Below are 16,846 nucleotides of genomic sequence, written 5' to 3' on the forward strand. Positions count from 1 at the left end.
TCCAAGGCCGGTGCTCTATCCTACAAATATGCATTCCTGTAAAATACCTTCTTTTCAGCTCAGAAAATACTTAAACTCAAATTATAGATCAGTGTCAGTCATGAAATTATGCTGAAGTTTGTCGCTAGTCCTAAAGTGTGATAATTTGTTGTAGAATGTAGAGCTGTAAATCTGTCATCTCACTAACCTTCTTCCCAGTAAAACAAACAAAACAATAAAAGCAGAACCTGAACTTTAGAGTTTGTCTTGGCTAGCTTCTCATTTTGTATGTGCTTTGTCCTAGATCATGTAGTAGTAATGGGGATTGGAACCCAGCTCTTCTGACTATAAATCCAGTGTTTTTTCTGTTACCCTACACTGCCTGCTCATTGTACCCTGTTGACCCATCCATGTTAACTATTTCTTTCTTAGTTGTAATTTTGGAGGCCATTTTAGAAAAATTGCTTTGTATGCTTGAATGTGTTGATTCTTGAAAAGGCTGGCCAATTGACTGCTGCTTTTTAAAAAAGAATATTAGAAAACTATGATCATTTTTTTCTGACACTGCACTACTTTACATCATAGCTAAAAAACAGGAAGTAGGAACGGATTCTGGATAGAAAGAAAAGGAGTAAAAAAGTTCTAGAATTGGGAGGGACAGCTTTAGAGATTAACTGCTTTTCATGTTTCTCTCCCCCCACCCCCACTCCCTGTTCTAAGAGTTTAAGGAATTCAATTTCCTAGCTAATTAAATGATACCAGTAAAACTGTGACTAGTCTTTTGATTCCTAAGCCTGTGTCCTTTCTGTCATACGATGCTACTACACTCAAAGCAGGGGGGAGGTGATTTGGAAGCAGAGATTGTAGTACTGATTATATGAAATTATTAATGTAGGTAAAATGTAGATAAAATCTTAAATAAAACATCATGCTATATAATGTTTCTCATTTTGCATTTCTTATGGATTTCATGGCATATACTCATTAACTGATATGTTCTTCTTATACTTAATAAAATGTAAGATACTTCTTAATTTCAGCTGGAGGAGAGTAGGAATGTTCAGAAGCAGATGAAGATTCTTCAGAAGAAGCAAGCCCAGATTGTGAAAGAAAAGGTTCACCTGCAGAGTGAGCATAGTAAGGCTATTCTAGCTCGAAGTAAATTGGAGTCTCTGTGCCGGGAACTTCAGCGTCATAATAAGACATTGAAGGTAAGTTTGTGATTTTTACAGTCAAGATCATAGGACTTAGGTTTATTTAGTCTGTAGCATATCCTAGGAACTACTAACTAGGAATGCACGCTGTTTAATGGTTTTTTGTTTTAATGAAGACTGTTAGTTGACTGACAAGTGCAAGAATGCTTTATTGGTCGTATATCAAGTTCTGAAAAGATGATTGTAGTTTGAATGAGACTATTTTATGACAATGGAGACAATAGTAGGCTTTCCATTGTGTTTGGGTGATATTCTTCCAGATTATAGCAGCAAATGTTTATTACTTGAGTCCCATAGGAATTTCATTGCAATTGTATTAGATCAGGAAAAATCTTATGGAGAAGGTACTTCTGCTCAGTCTTAAAGGAAGCAAAGTTCTAAAGTATTAGGGAACCTAACAGATCAGAAAGCTTTGGAGTTTATTGAGCAGGAGACTGACATGGCCTATGCTTTAGGAAGATAACTTTGGCAGTTGTGTGGAAGATGAATTTGTGAGAGGAAAGACTTGACAGTTAAACCAGTTGCTGTAGTCCAGGTGAGAGTTGATGAAGACACTGAACTAGGTTGGTGGTTTTGTGAGGAGAGAGAAGGGGACAGAGGCAGTCTGATGTTACCAAGATAGAATCACCAAGACTTGGCGACCGGATTGATGATTGTGACTTCAATGAGAGTGTCCTTCAAACCTAATATAATTCCTAGGTTGAAATTCGGGTGTCCTCAATAATAATAGGGAAGTTTGTAAGAGAGGTGAGTTTTGGGGAAATATGAGTTCTCTTGTTGTTTTTCCTGTCTTCATTTCTCCAATCCATCCTCCACATAGCTGTCAAAATAATCTTCCTTAAAATGTGACCATGTCTAAAACCTGCAGTGGTTCTTATTGCTTCTAGGAATAAAATTTCAGTTTGGCATTTAAAACCATTTGTACTTTGGCACTAACCTACCTTTCCAGAATTATTTAATTTTCTTTCCTTTCATTCACTGTTTCAATCAAACTGATCTGTTTAAGTGTTTTTAGATCTCAACATTTCATCCCCTGTCCCCGTGCCTGGAATGCACTTGCTTTTTAAAAACTTTGTGGTGAAGGGCAGGATTCTTATTGTGGCTTCCACCCTCTCTAAGAGGCATTGTTGGTACCATAAGGAATCCCTGGTTGCCTCATGCTAGTCTCGATTTTTTGCCCTTAGTTTATCATAGAATTTGGAGTTGAACCTTAAAGGTCATCTAGCCCAGTGATATCAAACTCAAATAGAATTCAGGACCCCTAAACTGTACATAAGAATCCCTACAGGTTGCTCGTTAACTTAGAAAACCACATATCTTTATTCCTTTTAAAAATTTATTTTGTTAAATATTTCCCAATTACATTTTAATCTGGTTTGGGCAAAACTCAGAAGTGTTGTGGGCCATGTGTTTGACACTTCTGATCTAGTCCAGTCACTTCATTTTTATAGGTGAAGTCTTTCTCCACACAGGTCAGAGTGGTAGAGCCTAGATTTAAACTGGTCCTCTGACTTGTAACCCAGAGAAGAGCTCTTTCCATTATTGTAGGGTACTTGTCAGTTAGCTCCTTGCCAGCCATGTGAGTAGAGTGTAAGCTCCTTGTGGGGAGGGGTGGTTCTCCTTTGATTGTGTTTGGTTTCCCCAGTGCCTGGCAGAATCTCAAACAGTGCCTTTCCTAAAGGGACTGAATGTTTGTTGAGTTGAATAGACTCCCCTGGCTCCGAGCCTCCCTGTGATGGGCTTGGGTTAAGGAGATGGATGGTCACACCTGTTTTTCAAAGACTGTCTTGGGGAAGAGGAGACTTGAGCTAAGATCTGAACTCAGTTTCATGAAAAGAGCTGTATTTAAGTGTCATTTTTCTTTTTTACGTTCTCTTTTGGTTGCAAGTGAAAAAGAATTAAGTAGGTAGGAAGCAGGGTGGTTTAGAATAAAAATGAATGTTAGAAATTGTAGTAATTCATCCTAATCATATAGATAATATTTATACTCATATTCTAATCCACTGTTCAAAAATAACACCATGTTTAATCTCATTATGGTTCCTAGTACATGGTATTGGAAATGGTAATTTTAAATTAATACATGTTTCCAAGAACCCGACTTCTTGGCTGTGCTTATATTTTTGCTACTTGATTCATTATTCATCACAAAGTTGGTTATTACCTAATTAGGTTTTATGATCATGATATTATCATGATACCCTGTATAACTAATTTAATTGGTCTTTGAAAACCCAGCATTGTGTGAAATAGTACTGGAGAGGAGAGCTAGTGCCATAGGAAAAAATGAGTGATTATAACATGTTACAACATGCTTTTGCAACTTTATGATGGGGTTTGGTTATAGTGTGTTAATGATATGATTGTGGTTAGGGTAGCTTAGAGGAACCATCAGTGGTGTAGTAGATAGGGAGCTGGCCTCAAAGCCAGAGTTCAAGTCCAGCCTCAGATGTGTACTTGGCTACGTGACCCCCCAGGTAAGGCATTTGAGCTCTCAAGGTTGTAGTCACCTGTCTTCACGACTCCAAGTTGGAGAGAAAGTACTAACCTAAATTGGAGGCAGGAATTTCCTTACCTGGGAATTCCCTTCTACCAATGACATTACAAGCCGAGTGCTTCTATGTAGATCTAGTTTATGTGAAGTACACCTGAATTCTTATTTACGGTTACTGATATGGAACGTGTATCCTGACAGACACTAAAAAGTTCTTTTAAATTAAAACTATCTTTCATCCTTCTGTCATGTGGTTGTCTTCTGGGAGACTAGATGAGGTTCAGTCAGATAAGAAAAGTGCATGATCTTTTCCAGGTTTTCGTAGTTCTCATATTCATAAGGTCGAATGTAAGTATTCTGTAGCAGATAACATTTATTACCTAGAGTAGTCTTGGCTGTTTGGTTGAAATCTTAGCTTTTTACAATATGTTCTCTCTGTGTTTTAGTCAGGATCAAAATGGAATGCTTAATATGAGGGTTTCTTATCAATAAGCTTACATACCATTAATTAAAAAAACTGTTTTGGACGTAAAGGAAGAAAATATGCAGCAAGCACGAGAAGAAGAAGAAAGACGCAAAGAGGCAACTGCACATTTCCAAATTACTTTAAATGAAATTCAAGCTCAGCTGGAACAACATGATATTCATAATGCTAAACTTCGACAAGAAAACATAGAATTGGGAGAGAAATTGAAAAAACTTATTGAACAATATGCATTGCGAGAAGAGGTAAATGAGTTTTAGTTCGTGAAATAATTTATTAAAGGAAAACATTTATTGGTACTTAAAATGTGATTTAAACCATTGAAATTTTGTAAACAGTACATTCGTACCATATACTATATGCTTAACAGAGCCATGTTGATGGAATTAAAATGTGTAATCTGTGAACAGGTGGTCTAGGATTTGTTTGGAACTAGGGTTTGTAGACTAGGTTCTTAAAAGTGATATGCAATTCTCCCAGGTCTCACTTTATCACTTCCTCAGCTTTCATATATAAATATCGTTTATAGCATTATAAATTGTTTGCCCAAACTAATAGACGTTTGCCAAGAGTCTTTAGGATGGACTCTACCTTCCATTTAGATTTTTCTATTTTGTTTTCATTTGACCTTTTTTCTCCCTTTCTCCAATATTATGAAGCCAAGATATCAACAGCTGTCTTGCCTAATGTGTCACATCCATTGAAGTAATGAGTTAAAGAAGTACAGGCTTGGGAGTGGCAAGTGACTCTTTGTTAACTTTCTCCCTGGCACAGTAGGCAATGATAGATAAGGCAAAGTCCAAGGGATGGGCGGAGAAAAGTTTCTTATGGTAAGATACTATACTGGGCTGGTGGTTCTGGTATTCAGGTTGCCAAAGTGCTGTAATTATGTTTTTAGAAGCATCAGATTTATGGCTTTTAGTTATATATTTTTAAAAATTTTATATCCTCATTAAAAACCTGATGATAAATGTAATAAAATCTGAAAGGGTTAAACTGCAAAAATCAAATTGTATGTTACACTTCGAGCACAATCTCTTGAAATCTGATAATATTCAATGCTATTCTTGTCTTCTAATTTTTTTTAGATTTTCGTATTTTATGACATAAAAGAATGGTGTGTCTAATTTTGATCATAGATAAGCAAATTGAGAAATTTTGTAAAGTGTTGTTGTTGACTTGTGTATTATCAGAGTGAGCTAGTATAATTTGTTTTAGATGTTAATGGTTTAAAAGAAATTTTCTCTGATGTACTTAATCTCTTTATTTTGGGGGTTATTCAGGGATAGTATTGCCAATTTGTTGCCCATTGGTTCTTGTTATTTGTAGTTATAAATAGTTTCTCTGCAAAGTTTACTCGGTACTAAATCAGGTTAAGTATTATAGCATTTCTAAGACTTTCATGAGACATTGTGCTCACATTTACAAAGCATACTATAACTATAACATAATAAACTATTTTAATACCATAGTGTGGACTGGTTAATAAGATGTTTGGAAAGTTTAGCAGAGAATGAAAAACATACTCTGTGCTGGATATAAGAAATATATTATGAATTTACTTAGCAATTTGAGTCACTTATTCATTTCTTCCAGATCCATTCCCTCCCAGATACAGGCTGAGACCAATTTTAATCAAGTGTAGAAGCAGGCAGTCGAAGGACACACAGCACTCCATCTCTGGTTTTGCCTTCTCTACTAGTAGCTATTTACCTATTGTACCACTTCCACATCTTAGGCCTTGCAATGGATCCTGCTTAATAATTAGCTCTTTTGGTCTCAAACTACATGATATATTAGTTGCATGTAAAGCGATGAGGCTACTTGCAGAGGCAAAAGAAAATTAGTGATTGCTTTGTAGTTACACTAATGTTTAAGTATTATCAGTAACTAAATCAGCATTATAGGTAGAATGTATTTGACATTTGTTGATATAGTATTTACAGTGTATATTACTAAAATAAACATTAATATTAATAATAGGTGACAGCTTTGAAATTTTACTTTCCTGTAGCATATTGACAAAGTGTTCAAGCATAAGGAGCTACAGCAGCAACTTGTGGATGCCAAACTTCAGCAGACAACACAGCTCATAAAAGAAGCTGAGGAAAAACATCAGAGAGAAAGAGAATTTGTAAGTTCTGGGGATTGGAAGAGGGAGGGTGTTGGTGGTGGTAAATGTGTTGGTTCATTTGTAGTATTTAAATTTAAATTTTGAGTTATTTAGGGATAGATAGCATTTGAGGAAATGGTCCTTGTTTTTCTCCCATCCATGTTAGTTGCATAGGTTTGCCACTACTTAATATGCTACAAAGCAGGTCCTAGGTTTGGTTTTATTTAAACATTCTACTATAATATGATCTGTTAGAATAATAAAAAAGACTGTCAAGGCAATTTTTATTATATTTATAAGGCTTTTAAAGTTCCCCTATGCATGGTGTTCTATAGTAGTAATATTAAATTGTCTTGTGCCATTGTGTATTTCAAAAGGTTTGAATTAAAATTTTCAAATTTTTGAACTATATATTATCTTGAATGAATGAAAATAATTTACCAGGTGCTTACCCTGTACTCAGTATCATTCTAAGAGGTAGGAATACAAATAGAAAAGGCAAGAGTCTGTGTGCACCTTAGTATAAATGGTCTTCATGAGTTTGGCTATAGAGAAACAATTCACCCTGTAGCAAACCTAGTGAATTTAGTTTAGTTGGTTCTTACACAACAGTTATACAAATACATTACTAAGTCTGTACAAGAGGCTGTTTCTGCTTGATGAGAATCTACCTGAGCATTGTGTCTTGTTTCAGGAACTCAAAATCACCTTGCAGTAAGTCACTAGAATAAGATTTTAGTGGAAGAATCATAAGCACTTAAATATTGAGTGTTCAGTTTTGTGTTTTCCTCTGCATTTAACAGACTTCTGTAGCTATTGGTATTTTGTTTGTATATAGAATCATTTCTGTGACAGGCCTCCTTGATAAATTAGTCAGAAATGTGACTTGCTTACAAATGAGAATTGCTCACCAAACTGTGTCAGATTGCAAGTACATTTTAAACATCTCCTTTTTGGGGGGGGGGGTGAGGCAATTGGGGTTAAGTGACTTGCCCAGAGTCATACAGCTAGTGAGTGTTATGTGCCTGAGACTGGATTCGAACTCAGGTCCTCCTCACTCCAGGACTGGTGCTCTATCCACTGTGCCACTTAGCTGTCCCTAAACATCTCATTTTTTCAGGGGTTACCCCTCTTCTTTCTTATGCTTTAGTAGAAACCTAGTAATGTAACTACAGTTCAAGTAAAATACAATTGAAACTTTTCATGGAGCAACTGAGTGACTTTATTATACCATGAAGAAACTTTTTCTGCTTAAGCAACTCTATTTTTTCTCAACAGTCTTGGAACTGGAAGAAGGGATATCTCTACTTATCTGCTTATTTTCCATTTTAGGAAATTGGGGCCTAGGAAGAAGTTACTTGTTCAGAGTCTATAGGTAATTTGGTCTTCAACTAGATTTTCAGGGTAATTCTTAATTAAAGTGAAAAAATTCACTTAATGAGAAAATCTGGTTATTCAAGTACTAGAGATAATTTCATGAGCAAGGAAAATAGGTTTTTTGAAGTACTATCAGTATGTCATAGTACTTGCCTTTTGTTAGCCCTCAAGAATATCCAATTTAAAATAATATAGACCACTTAGTAGCATTAAGAGAATCACAGAATTAACTCCTGGTGGCTTAATGACCACCAAAGCCCAGTCATTGATTAAAAACTGAACAACTATTTGAGAAAGAAATACGGAGTGAATGGCAGCAAACAGCCTACGTTTGATATGTCTCAAAGAATTCAGACAAATGGACTGTACTGGACAGTACTGGAAATCAAGAAGAACTGACCATTTCAGGAATTTCAAATGTTCTGTAAATTACAATTTATCACAAAAGGACAGTTATTTCCAGGAGCCATCTAGATAAAGACATGGGTAAAGCAAGTTCTTTATACAGTAGGTTATAGACTTTAGTGGCAGTTGTTCTAAATGAATATTTTACCTGGACATAATTCTTGCCTAAAATATTTGGGTATGATTTAATTTAGATTTGTATTTACTAATAATATATACCATTTTATTCACCTTATTACCAGTATTAGTATTTGCCAGGATGTGTTTCTGTTTTTTCTAGTTGTTAAAAGAAGCCACAGAGTCGAGGCACAAATGTGAACAGATGAAGCAGCAGGAAGCACAACTCAAACAGCAGGTAACTTGGAAGAACGCATGAATGGTAGGCTAATTTTTAATACAAAAGTATTGAGCAGTAGAGAGGAAGATGCTAAATACCTGGTTATAAATCATTTTGAGGCTCATGGCCAGCCCTGACCATAACTATGACGTAGGCACAGTCTGTCGTCTTGCAAGTCAGGGCAGCTTTTTCTCGCTATCCTCCCTCCCTGCTATATCAACCTCACACCTCTGTGGTGTCTGTTCTGTTTCTTGTTCTTGTTCTTAGTTGACTGTTAGCCAGTTAGTGTTAACTAAAATCTCCAGTAAGAGTTTAATTACTAGATAAAATAGGGCCTTTCCCCTGGTGTCTCATTGCAAAAATTAATATTTTTATTTTAAAAGTGGACTCAGAAAGACTCAAAAGTCTCCAAAGCCCAAAGGAATGAAAGTAGAAGAGTTGATTTTGTGGGATGTAGTCATATTTTTTCAGGCATTCAGTGAGAACAGGAATGGCGGGTGCATAAGCTATCTTACTCCTTTTCTCCCAACTGCTTATTTTTGCCTGTCGCTCAGTTCATGAGAATTTCCCAGGGTATTATTAGAAGGCATAGATTAGTAGCTTCTCTAAATCCCTCAATTGAGTGAGTTTGGGGAAGGGATTATGGGCCAGGGGTAATTTGCTAGCAGATGCTGGCTTCCCTCTTAGCAAGAAAGTAGCAAATGAAGATTTGGCATGACATTATTAGTTCCTCATTTATGCAGATGAAAGCAGAAAATGGAACCTTGTTAAATTTCTCCTCTGCTCCCCAGTACTTGGTACAGTGCTAGGCACATAGTAGATGGTCAATAAATCTATTGGCTGATTGTTTGGTAAATTCACACCAATTTTTACAAACAAATTAACACTGTAAAGATTTGTCCAATTTCTTCATCTTCTACCCCTATTCAGCTTCTCCTCTGCTTCTGAATTCTTACTAGGAATGACCTTGCCTTCTTTCTTAACATGATATAAATTTTGTAAGCCTAAAACAACTTTTCTTAGTGAGTTAACTTGGGTTTTGCTTCGTTGGGGTTAAAGTACTTAAACAGCAAATGACAAAAAATAGGAGGGTCACTAGTTACTATCATGGCCATAGTATTGAAAACAAAAGTGCTGTATGAACAGTTTATAACTATTGTTGTGCTTCATTTGTTGTGTTTGACTTAATTTCTATAAACATATATATATGTGTATATATATGTAATAGCATTTCAATAACTGGTTGCCTGAAAAGGATCTGTTATGTGGGTTGTATATAATTCATAGAATGTCCAGGGTTTGGGATAAATTTTGCATCCCTAATTAAGAAGTAGCTATAAGGTCTCATTTTTACCTAATAGTTCTTTTAAAATGGAAATAATGTTTAACCTTTATTGCTCAGAAAGCTTTTGTCTAAAGCACTTTTTAATCTGAGACTCAGAATATTTAATATTTTTTTCCCTATAGCTTTCTCTTTATATGGATAAGTTTGAAGAATTCCAGACTACCATGGCAAAAAGCAATGAACTTTTTACAACCTTCAGGCAGGAAATGGAAAAGGTACTAGCAGGATTTTTAGTAGATTCTTAGGATTAACTACCCCCAAAACACAATTTATTTAAGTTAGTGTTATTTTAAGTATGATTATAGCTTGTATGGACATACCTAATTATGGGAGTCCATTTTTTTTTTTTACATTGACTTACATACATTATCATTTCAAAGATGTTTTACATTTATGATTTTCCATTGGCAGTAACTCAGCATTTACCTGACTTTAGTCAGTACCTCAAATGGTTAATTAATGATCTATTAACACAGTTAAAATGTACTGAGGGACCTTCTTATGTAAAAGAACACAGGGAGTTCATGAGTATTTCCATTAATTATGTAATTTAATATAGACAACACAGGGTATATTTGTATTTTTACAGCGGTTAAAATTTATGGGTGAATGATATGGATTTTTCTAACTTTTATTGGAAATCAGTATAAAAGTTAACTTTTATAAATTATTCTTGTCCCTTTATTACTCCATCAATATGGCATTTTATTCTCTCCTTCTCTGTTGCCCAATCCCCCAGCCAGCATTTGTGGGAATGGATAAATTCTAAGAAATCTTATGGCCACAATAATAGCATGTTAAAATTGGTACTCATGAGAGTGGGTGAGACTAGCTGCAGAAGTTTGGTTATAGATTGTGGTTGCCTCATTGTACAAAACATATATGTCTTTCCCAATCCACTCATTGTCTATCATCATCTCCCCTGTCCTCATCCTTACCCCCCTTCCAAATTATGAGGGTTTTGAACTGAAGTGTAAGTATTGCAGTTGTTGATTAAGAGAATTTGTTTGGACCAGGTTTTACATTTTGGTCCATGCAAATGTAGAACAAAGATGAAAATAAAGAATTTTAAAATCAGCTGTTCTGCTTGAGGATCCTTGGAACCTGGATGGAGGCAGAAGGGTTTCCTGTTTCTGTCTATTTCTAGAAATCTCTGTAACAGTGGAAATATATGCCATTTTTGGCTGCAGCCAGTACCACAGTGAAGAGCAGCCACACCAACTAAAAAGATAAAGGCAGAAAATTTGGCTTTACTTTAAACTATATGATACGGTTGTGTTCCAAAGAGACATATAGCATTGTTGGTCTTAAGAAAACAAGAAATGAATTAGGATGACATCTCAATGAAATTATTTTATACCTATTTATATAGTGAAGATCAGTTAAGTTCCTAAATTTATAATACTGAAATTCAAGTATTTTAGAAGGGTTAGATATCAACTTAACTCATGGATTTGTAATCACATGGTGGAAATTCCCTCCAGTGGTGCAGATTACAGTTCATTTGTGTTTGCCAGTCTTACTGAGTGACTTGTCCCTAAAGAAGTAAATAATAATAATAGCTAATAACAATAATAGTAATAATAATCTTCCCAATAGTATGCCAAAGAGGTTCCACCTAATCTGCTGGGTGGGGGCATTCTTCAAATTTCTCTTGACGTCACAAGAATACCAGTGGAACACATAGGCTCTCCATTGGTTATCCTTGCCATATCATAAACCTTTATTTTTCCCCAGTCCCACAAATCAGGGCTTTTGAATAAGTGTATCTTAACCATGTTTTACTGGTACCACTTTTAAGGAAAGGTAAGTTGTAACTAAGAAGCCTTGAGGATGTTTAAAGCTAAGGACTTACAGTTGGAGTATAACTCCCTTCATAACAAAGGCCATCTTGATTAACCTTACTATAACTGTTCTCACATCTTCCCCTCACCTCATTTACTAAAGAATATTGACTTATAAATAATACAACAGTCATTAGCAGGTTTAAGTAACGTAGATTTCCTACCACTTCCATCTTCCTTTCTCCCAGTTAAGTGCTTCACTGTCATCTTAGTGGGATTTTCATAGGGGAGGGAAAAAAAACCCATTTTCTTTAAGCTGTAGTAGTTTGTGATACTTATGTGTATAGACACATGTATATGTATGTATGCATTATTACTGTTATTATATATGGTTTCCTCTGAAGTTCAGTAAAGCATTTTCATAATGTGGTTTCCCTAGTGTGCTACCACAGCTAGTTTATAGTTGCCCCTCTGTTATTGGCAGTTGAATTCAACAAGCATTTATTAAGCACCTACTATGCCCGAGGCACTGTGCTAGGCACTTGTTATGTAAAGATACTGACACTTCTCTCAGAGAACTTAGAGTGACATTTAATTTAGACCTGGAAGTAAGGGGGGTGGGAGCAAGGTTGTGTGAACAAAGGTATAGAACTAGGAGAGGTCAAGATGAAATTGGGAGATCAGTAAGTCGATCAATAAGCATTTAATAAGTCAAGTGCCTACTATCTGCTAAGCACTTCTGGGGATACAAATACAATGAATGAGACAACCTCTATTGGAACATGGATTTTATGAATGAATGAGTGAATGAGTATTTATTAAACATTTACTATGTATAAAAGCACTGTGCTAAGCGCTGGGGATATAAATAGAAAAGGAGAATGATATCAAGAAGCTCACATTTTAATAGGAGAGTAGTATACTAGAGACAAAACTGGTGGGAGAAGTTGGAGCCAGGTGGTAGAGGGTTATAAAAACTGAGAGTTTATACTGGATTCACAAGGAACAGCTGCCACAGGTTTTTCAGTAGAAGAATGACTGGATCAGAGTAGTGTGTGAAGAAGATCTTAGGCAGTGGTGTGAAGGATGAACTAGAGAAAGGGTAGGGGATCAAATGAGGGTGGTTGGAAAAGAAGTGGAGAAAGGGAGACAGGTTCTAGGAAGATTTCTGAAGTAGAATTCAGTTTGGCAACTAATTCGCTATATGGGAGGGAGGAAGGACATGTTCAAGGTCACTGAGATTTCCTTCCACAGTCAGGGGAGAATGGGGAGGTCAAGAGATATAAGGGTAATGTCCAGCAGTTATTTGCAAATAGGGAATTGGGCCTTGGAGGAGAAATTAGAAGTGGAGATGTAGATTGACGAGGGAGCTGTGTAGAGGAAGTAACAGAAGCCATGGGAGTGGGTGGTCACCAAGGGAGAAAATAGATTAGACTAACCATAGAGAAGTCCATGTTGGTCAGGAGAATGAAGGGACCAGTAAAGTCACTGAGCAGCAGGAGTGATTAGAGCTATAAGAGAATGGGAGTGTAGTATCCCAAAAACCAAGGGAATAGAAGATAGATTGCAGAAGTGTGAAGATTTGTGTGGTAAGGAAGTGGATGCATTAGTTGTAGACAATAGAAATTAGGCAGTGAAGGGAATAAAGAAATTTGTAAAATGCTTTAGTAAGATCGAGGTTGCCAGGAGTGGTTTTAATACAGGAAACAAAATATTGAGGTAAGGGGATGTATGTGTCTGAGATTGGTAGAAAACTTTTCCTTTTTAGGATTGGGGTGGGGAAAAGTACACAGGAAGAAAATAGCCAAATTATTAATATTTTATAAAATTCTTCACTTGTAAGAAGTAAAGCCATGAAAATTTGTTGTGGTCAGTAATTGTGTATTGAACAATTCTCAGATGACCAAGAAAATTAAAAAACTGGAAAAAGAAACAATAGTTTGGCGTACTAAATGGGAAAACAACAATAAGGCACTTCTGCAAATGGCTGAAGAGGTGAGTATAACAGAGTACATAACTCTCATTAATTCCTGTCTTCCATATATACGTACTACCGAAGTCAGGGGAATTTTTTCGATGCCTGGGAATTCCTATCCTTAGCTATAGGGAGGATTTTTGTAATCATGTTTTTCTATGGACATTGATACCTATGTAAATGTAGTTATACTTTATTTTTCCAATTATATAATGTTAAACTCCTATGAAAGAAGTCTTCAGCTTGCTTTAATATTCTGTTTACTAAGCCTCATTCTTATATGGGAGATAATTAAGAATTGATTCCTTTCCACCCCCTGCATTTTGTAGAAATAAAAATCACTTCTTAGTAGCAGAAAGTTAGATGTCCTTCTGTCTTGATGTAGCCTCAAAAAAAAGGAAGAGGTGGATAAAAGATTAAAGGGGGGAAAAAGCAGTAGAAATATTTCTTGTGCTTGTGTGTGTATGTATGTATGTGTATAAAAGTAGCCTCAAGAGAGTTAATAGAACTATGTCCAACCATATTTTCAAAACTCATTGCTATTATTGGGGTGGGAGAGAGGATGGATCTGGGCAGCTAGGTGGCGTAGTGGATAGTGTGCCAGGCTTGAAGTAAGGAAGATTCATCTCCCTGAGTTCAAATCTGGGCTCAGACAATTAAAAGCTGGTTACAAGTAACTCTGGGCAAGTCACCTAACCCTGTTTGCTTCAGTTACTCATCTGCAAAATGAGCTGGAGAAGGAAATGGCAAACCACTACAGTGTCTTTGCCCAGAAGTGGAGTCATGAAGAGTCAGATACAACTGAAAAATGACTCAAGAACAAAAAGGGTAGGGTTAAAGATATTTAGCTCTTATACAAATGAAAAAAACATCGTCAGAACTGGTATATAAAGTGCTGAATATTTTTATCTTGGAGTTGAAATTACTGATGATTATACTTCTTAAAGACTGGTAAATTTTGGTTGAGATGAGGAAACATGAATGTTGGCAGGCTAAATGTAAATTGCATGCTTTAGTAAAACTATGACAGTGTCTGTTATTTGGCCATCTAGTTAATGTTTACATGGAGGTGATGTCAGAAGGTAGCACTACAACTTTTACAACTTAATAGTTTAATAGCCTAATTTGGTACTTCGTATTTAACCAGTTTATGTAAACCCTTTGTTAATTTCATTTATAGAAAACTGTTCGAGATAAAGAATACAAAGCCTTTCAAATAAAACTGGAGCGTTTAGAGAAGCTGTGCAGGGCTCTCCAAACAGAAAGAAATGAGCTCAATGAGAAGGTGGAAGTCCTTAAGGAACAAGTCTCTGTAAAAGAAGCAGACATAGATCAAACAGTGCCTGTGTTACAGCCATGCACTCTTCTTGATTCCCACAAAAAGCTGAAAACTCCCTCTAAAAAAGAAATGAGGATTGCCCTAGAGGCTGAGCACAATGCAACAGATGAAGGCGATGGTTTTCAAGAGACTGTGTGCATGAGTTCTGTTCCTGACACTGATTCAGTTGACTAAAATGAAGTGTAAACACTGTATTGAGAGATATATTTTGTGTATAACTTTCTCTGTTGGTGGTAACTATTGGTTTTGTGGTGAAAAATTTCTTACTTTTTCTACCATATCTGTATTTTCTTAGAACTACTGGACTTAATGTGGTACAGGAAGCTGCCTAGCAGCTTTTGAATAGTTTTAATCTATAAATTTTCCACAACTGTGTTGCACATCTGCCTCATTTTTTCCCCTCCTTTCATAAGAACGCATGTGTGTGTTGCATTGTCCATCTTTTCTCTGCCCCTTGCACACAAAAATCCATAGTTAAGGTTTTCGTTAAGGGATATGTAACAGGCTTACCATTAGCAGGAATCTGTAGTGGTAACATTTCCTTAATATGAAGATACTGTTTCTTGGTATATTAATGTAACTTTTCACCAAACAAGAAAAAAAACCCCACAATTTTTAGAAGACACTTCTACCTACTGGTCTATAAGAATGTCAAATTATCTCCCGCTAATAGGTGAAAAGAAAAATTCAGAATTAGACAGTAGCAAGATTTTGCAGTGGCCTGGCTTGTCAGCTTTGCAACATTAATTTCATTTGAATGGATTGGCACTGTTGTCATGCTTCTCAAAATTGTGGCATAGCATTTACTCAATCTTGAAAGATTTACAAGTTAACTTGGAAAAAGAAGTGTACATGTTGTGTTACTGGATGAGAACAGGTTTAATGGGTATAATACAACAGTAGAAGTCGTCATTAGGCCTGTTTCATATAGTGAATTGGTAACATGGTTGATCTAGGATAAGGAACTGCCGAGAAATAATAATATATGGATATTGCAGATATTTTGCTGTATGCACTTGTCCTTTACTTCAGACAATGCCTGGCATATTGTTAGAGATCATTGTTAAATGTTTGAATCATGTGGTCTCTTTTAATGGAAACTTCTGAAAATGTTTTAAGTTACCAGGCTATTTTAAATATACAGAACACTCTCATGCTATCATCATCTGGTTACATCAAAGTTACAACTTTAAAAAACTTGCATGTTAAAGTAAAGGACCACAAGTAAAACTACACTTCAAAAAATTATATGCAAATATTTTGGGGTTATGCTTTCTATGAGTTAATACCAAATTGTTATATGATTTTTTTGGAAAGGTTATTTCAAAGGGAATAATCCCTTAAGTAGAAAGGCTGGGACCAATATTTAAGTATCAGAACACCAGGCATTGTAGCCACGGGACTAATAATGCTACTTATGCCCAAGTATGCTTGCTTAGTTTTCAATTTCATTGCTTTCATTCTTTTCTTTTTCTTTTTCTTTTTTTTTTTTGTCAAGGCAGTTGTGGTTAAGTGACTTACTTGCCCGTGGTCACACAGCTAGTAAGTGTCAGGTGTCTGAGGCCGGATTTGAACTTAGGTCCTCCTGACTCTAGAGCTGGTACTCTATCCACTGCGCTATCTAGCTGCCCCCTGTTGCTTTCATTCTAAAAGAAATGCAAAAAAGGTAATGTTTTCTGGTACTTAATTTTATTTTCTTTGCACTTAACTTGAAGAGGGATTTCTAAACCAAGCACATAATAACTCTTGATGATTCTCTTTGCCTAAATAATCCCTTTTGTCACAGTACACTTAGCCTGAATGTTCAGACTGCACTGATGAAAGGTTTTTACCTTTATGTGAAGTTAAACCATTGAGATCATGTAGATCTCTTTCTATGATAAAGTTTTAAATCTGATGCATTGTCAGCTCACACCACTGAACAAAATTCTTAAAATTGTAGCAGCACAAAAGAGCTCTGTTCTGTGCAGGTGAGAAAATGTTCTTTCAGTTAGATTTGC

At 35.9% G+C, this 16,846-nt stretch overlaps 1 protein-coding gene across 4 annotated transcripts in view; it reads left to right on the top strand.

The window, feature by feature from the left end:
- The window catches only part of TXLNG (taxilin gamma), a 52,775-nt gene extending 37,290 nt beyond the window's left edge, over window positions 1-15,485 (top strand). For 3 of the 4 annotated variants that reach the window (XM_027835441.1, XM_027835442.1, XM_027835445.1), the window contains exons 4-10: window positions 1,020-1,190; window positions 4,222-4,416; window positions 6,186-6,305; window positions 8,347-8,421; window positions 9,871-9,963; window positions 13,432-13,527; window positions 14,688-15,485. In XM_027835441.1, coding sequence (XP_027691242.1) covers window positions 1,020-1,190; window positions 4,222-4,416; window positions 6,186-6,305; window positions 8,347-8,421; window positions 9,871-9,963; window positions 13,432-13,527; window positions 14,688-15,020 — 1,083 coding nt within the window. In that variant the 3' untranslated portion in view covers window positions 15,021-15,485. The remainder of the gene's footprint in view (window positions 1-1,019; window positions 1,191-4,221; window positions 4,417-6,185; window positions 6,306-8,346; window positions 8,422-9,870; window positions 9,964-13,431; window positions 13,528-14,687) is intronic. The other variant, XM_027835443.1, reaches the window with a different exon arrangement.
- Window positions 15,486-16,846: the final 1,361 nt, after the last annotated feature.

This window comes from Vombatus ursinus, unplaced genomic scaffold, assembly GCF_900497805.2.
Source record: "Vombatus ursinus unplaced genomic scaffold, bare-nosed wombat genome assembly UNPS02014814.1, whole genome shotgun sequence".
Taxonomy (NCBI): domain Eukaryota; kingdom Metazoa; phylum Chordata; class Mammalia; order Diprotodontia; family Vombatidae; genus Vombatus; species Vombatus ursinus.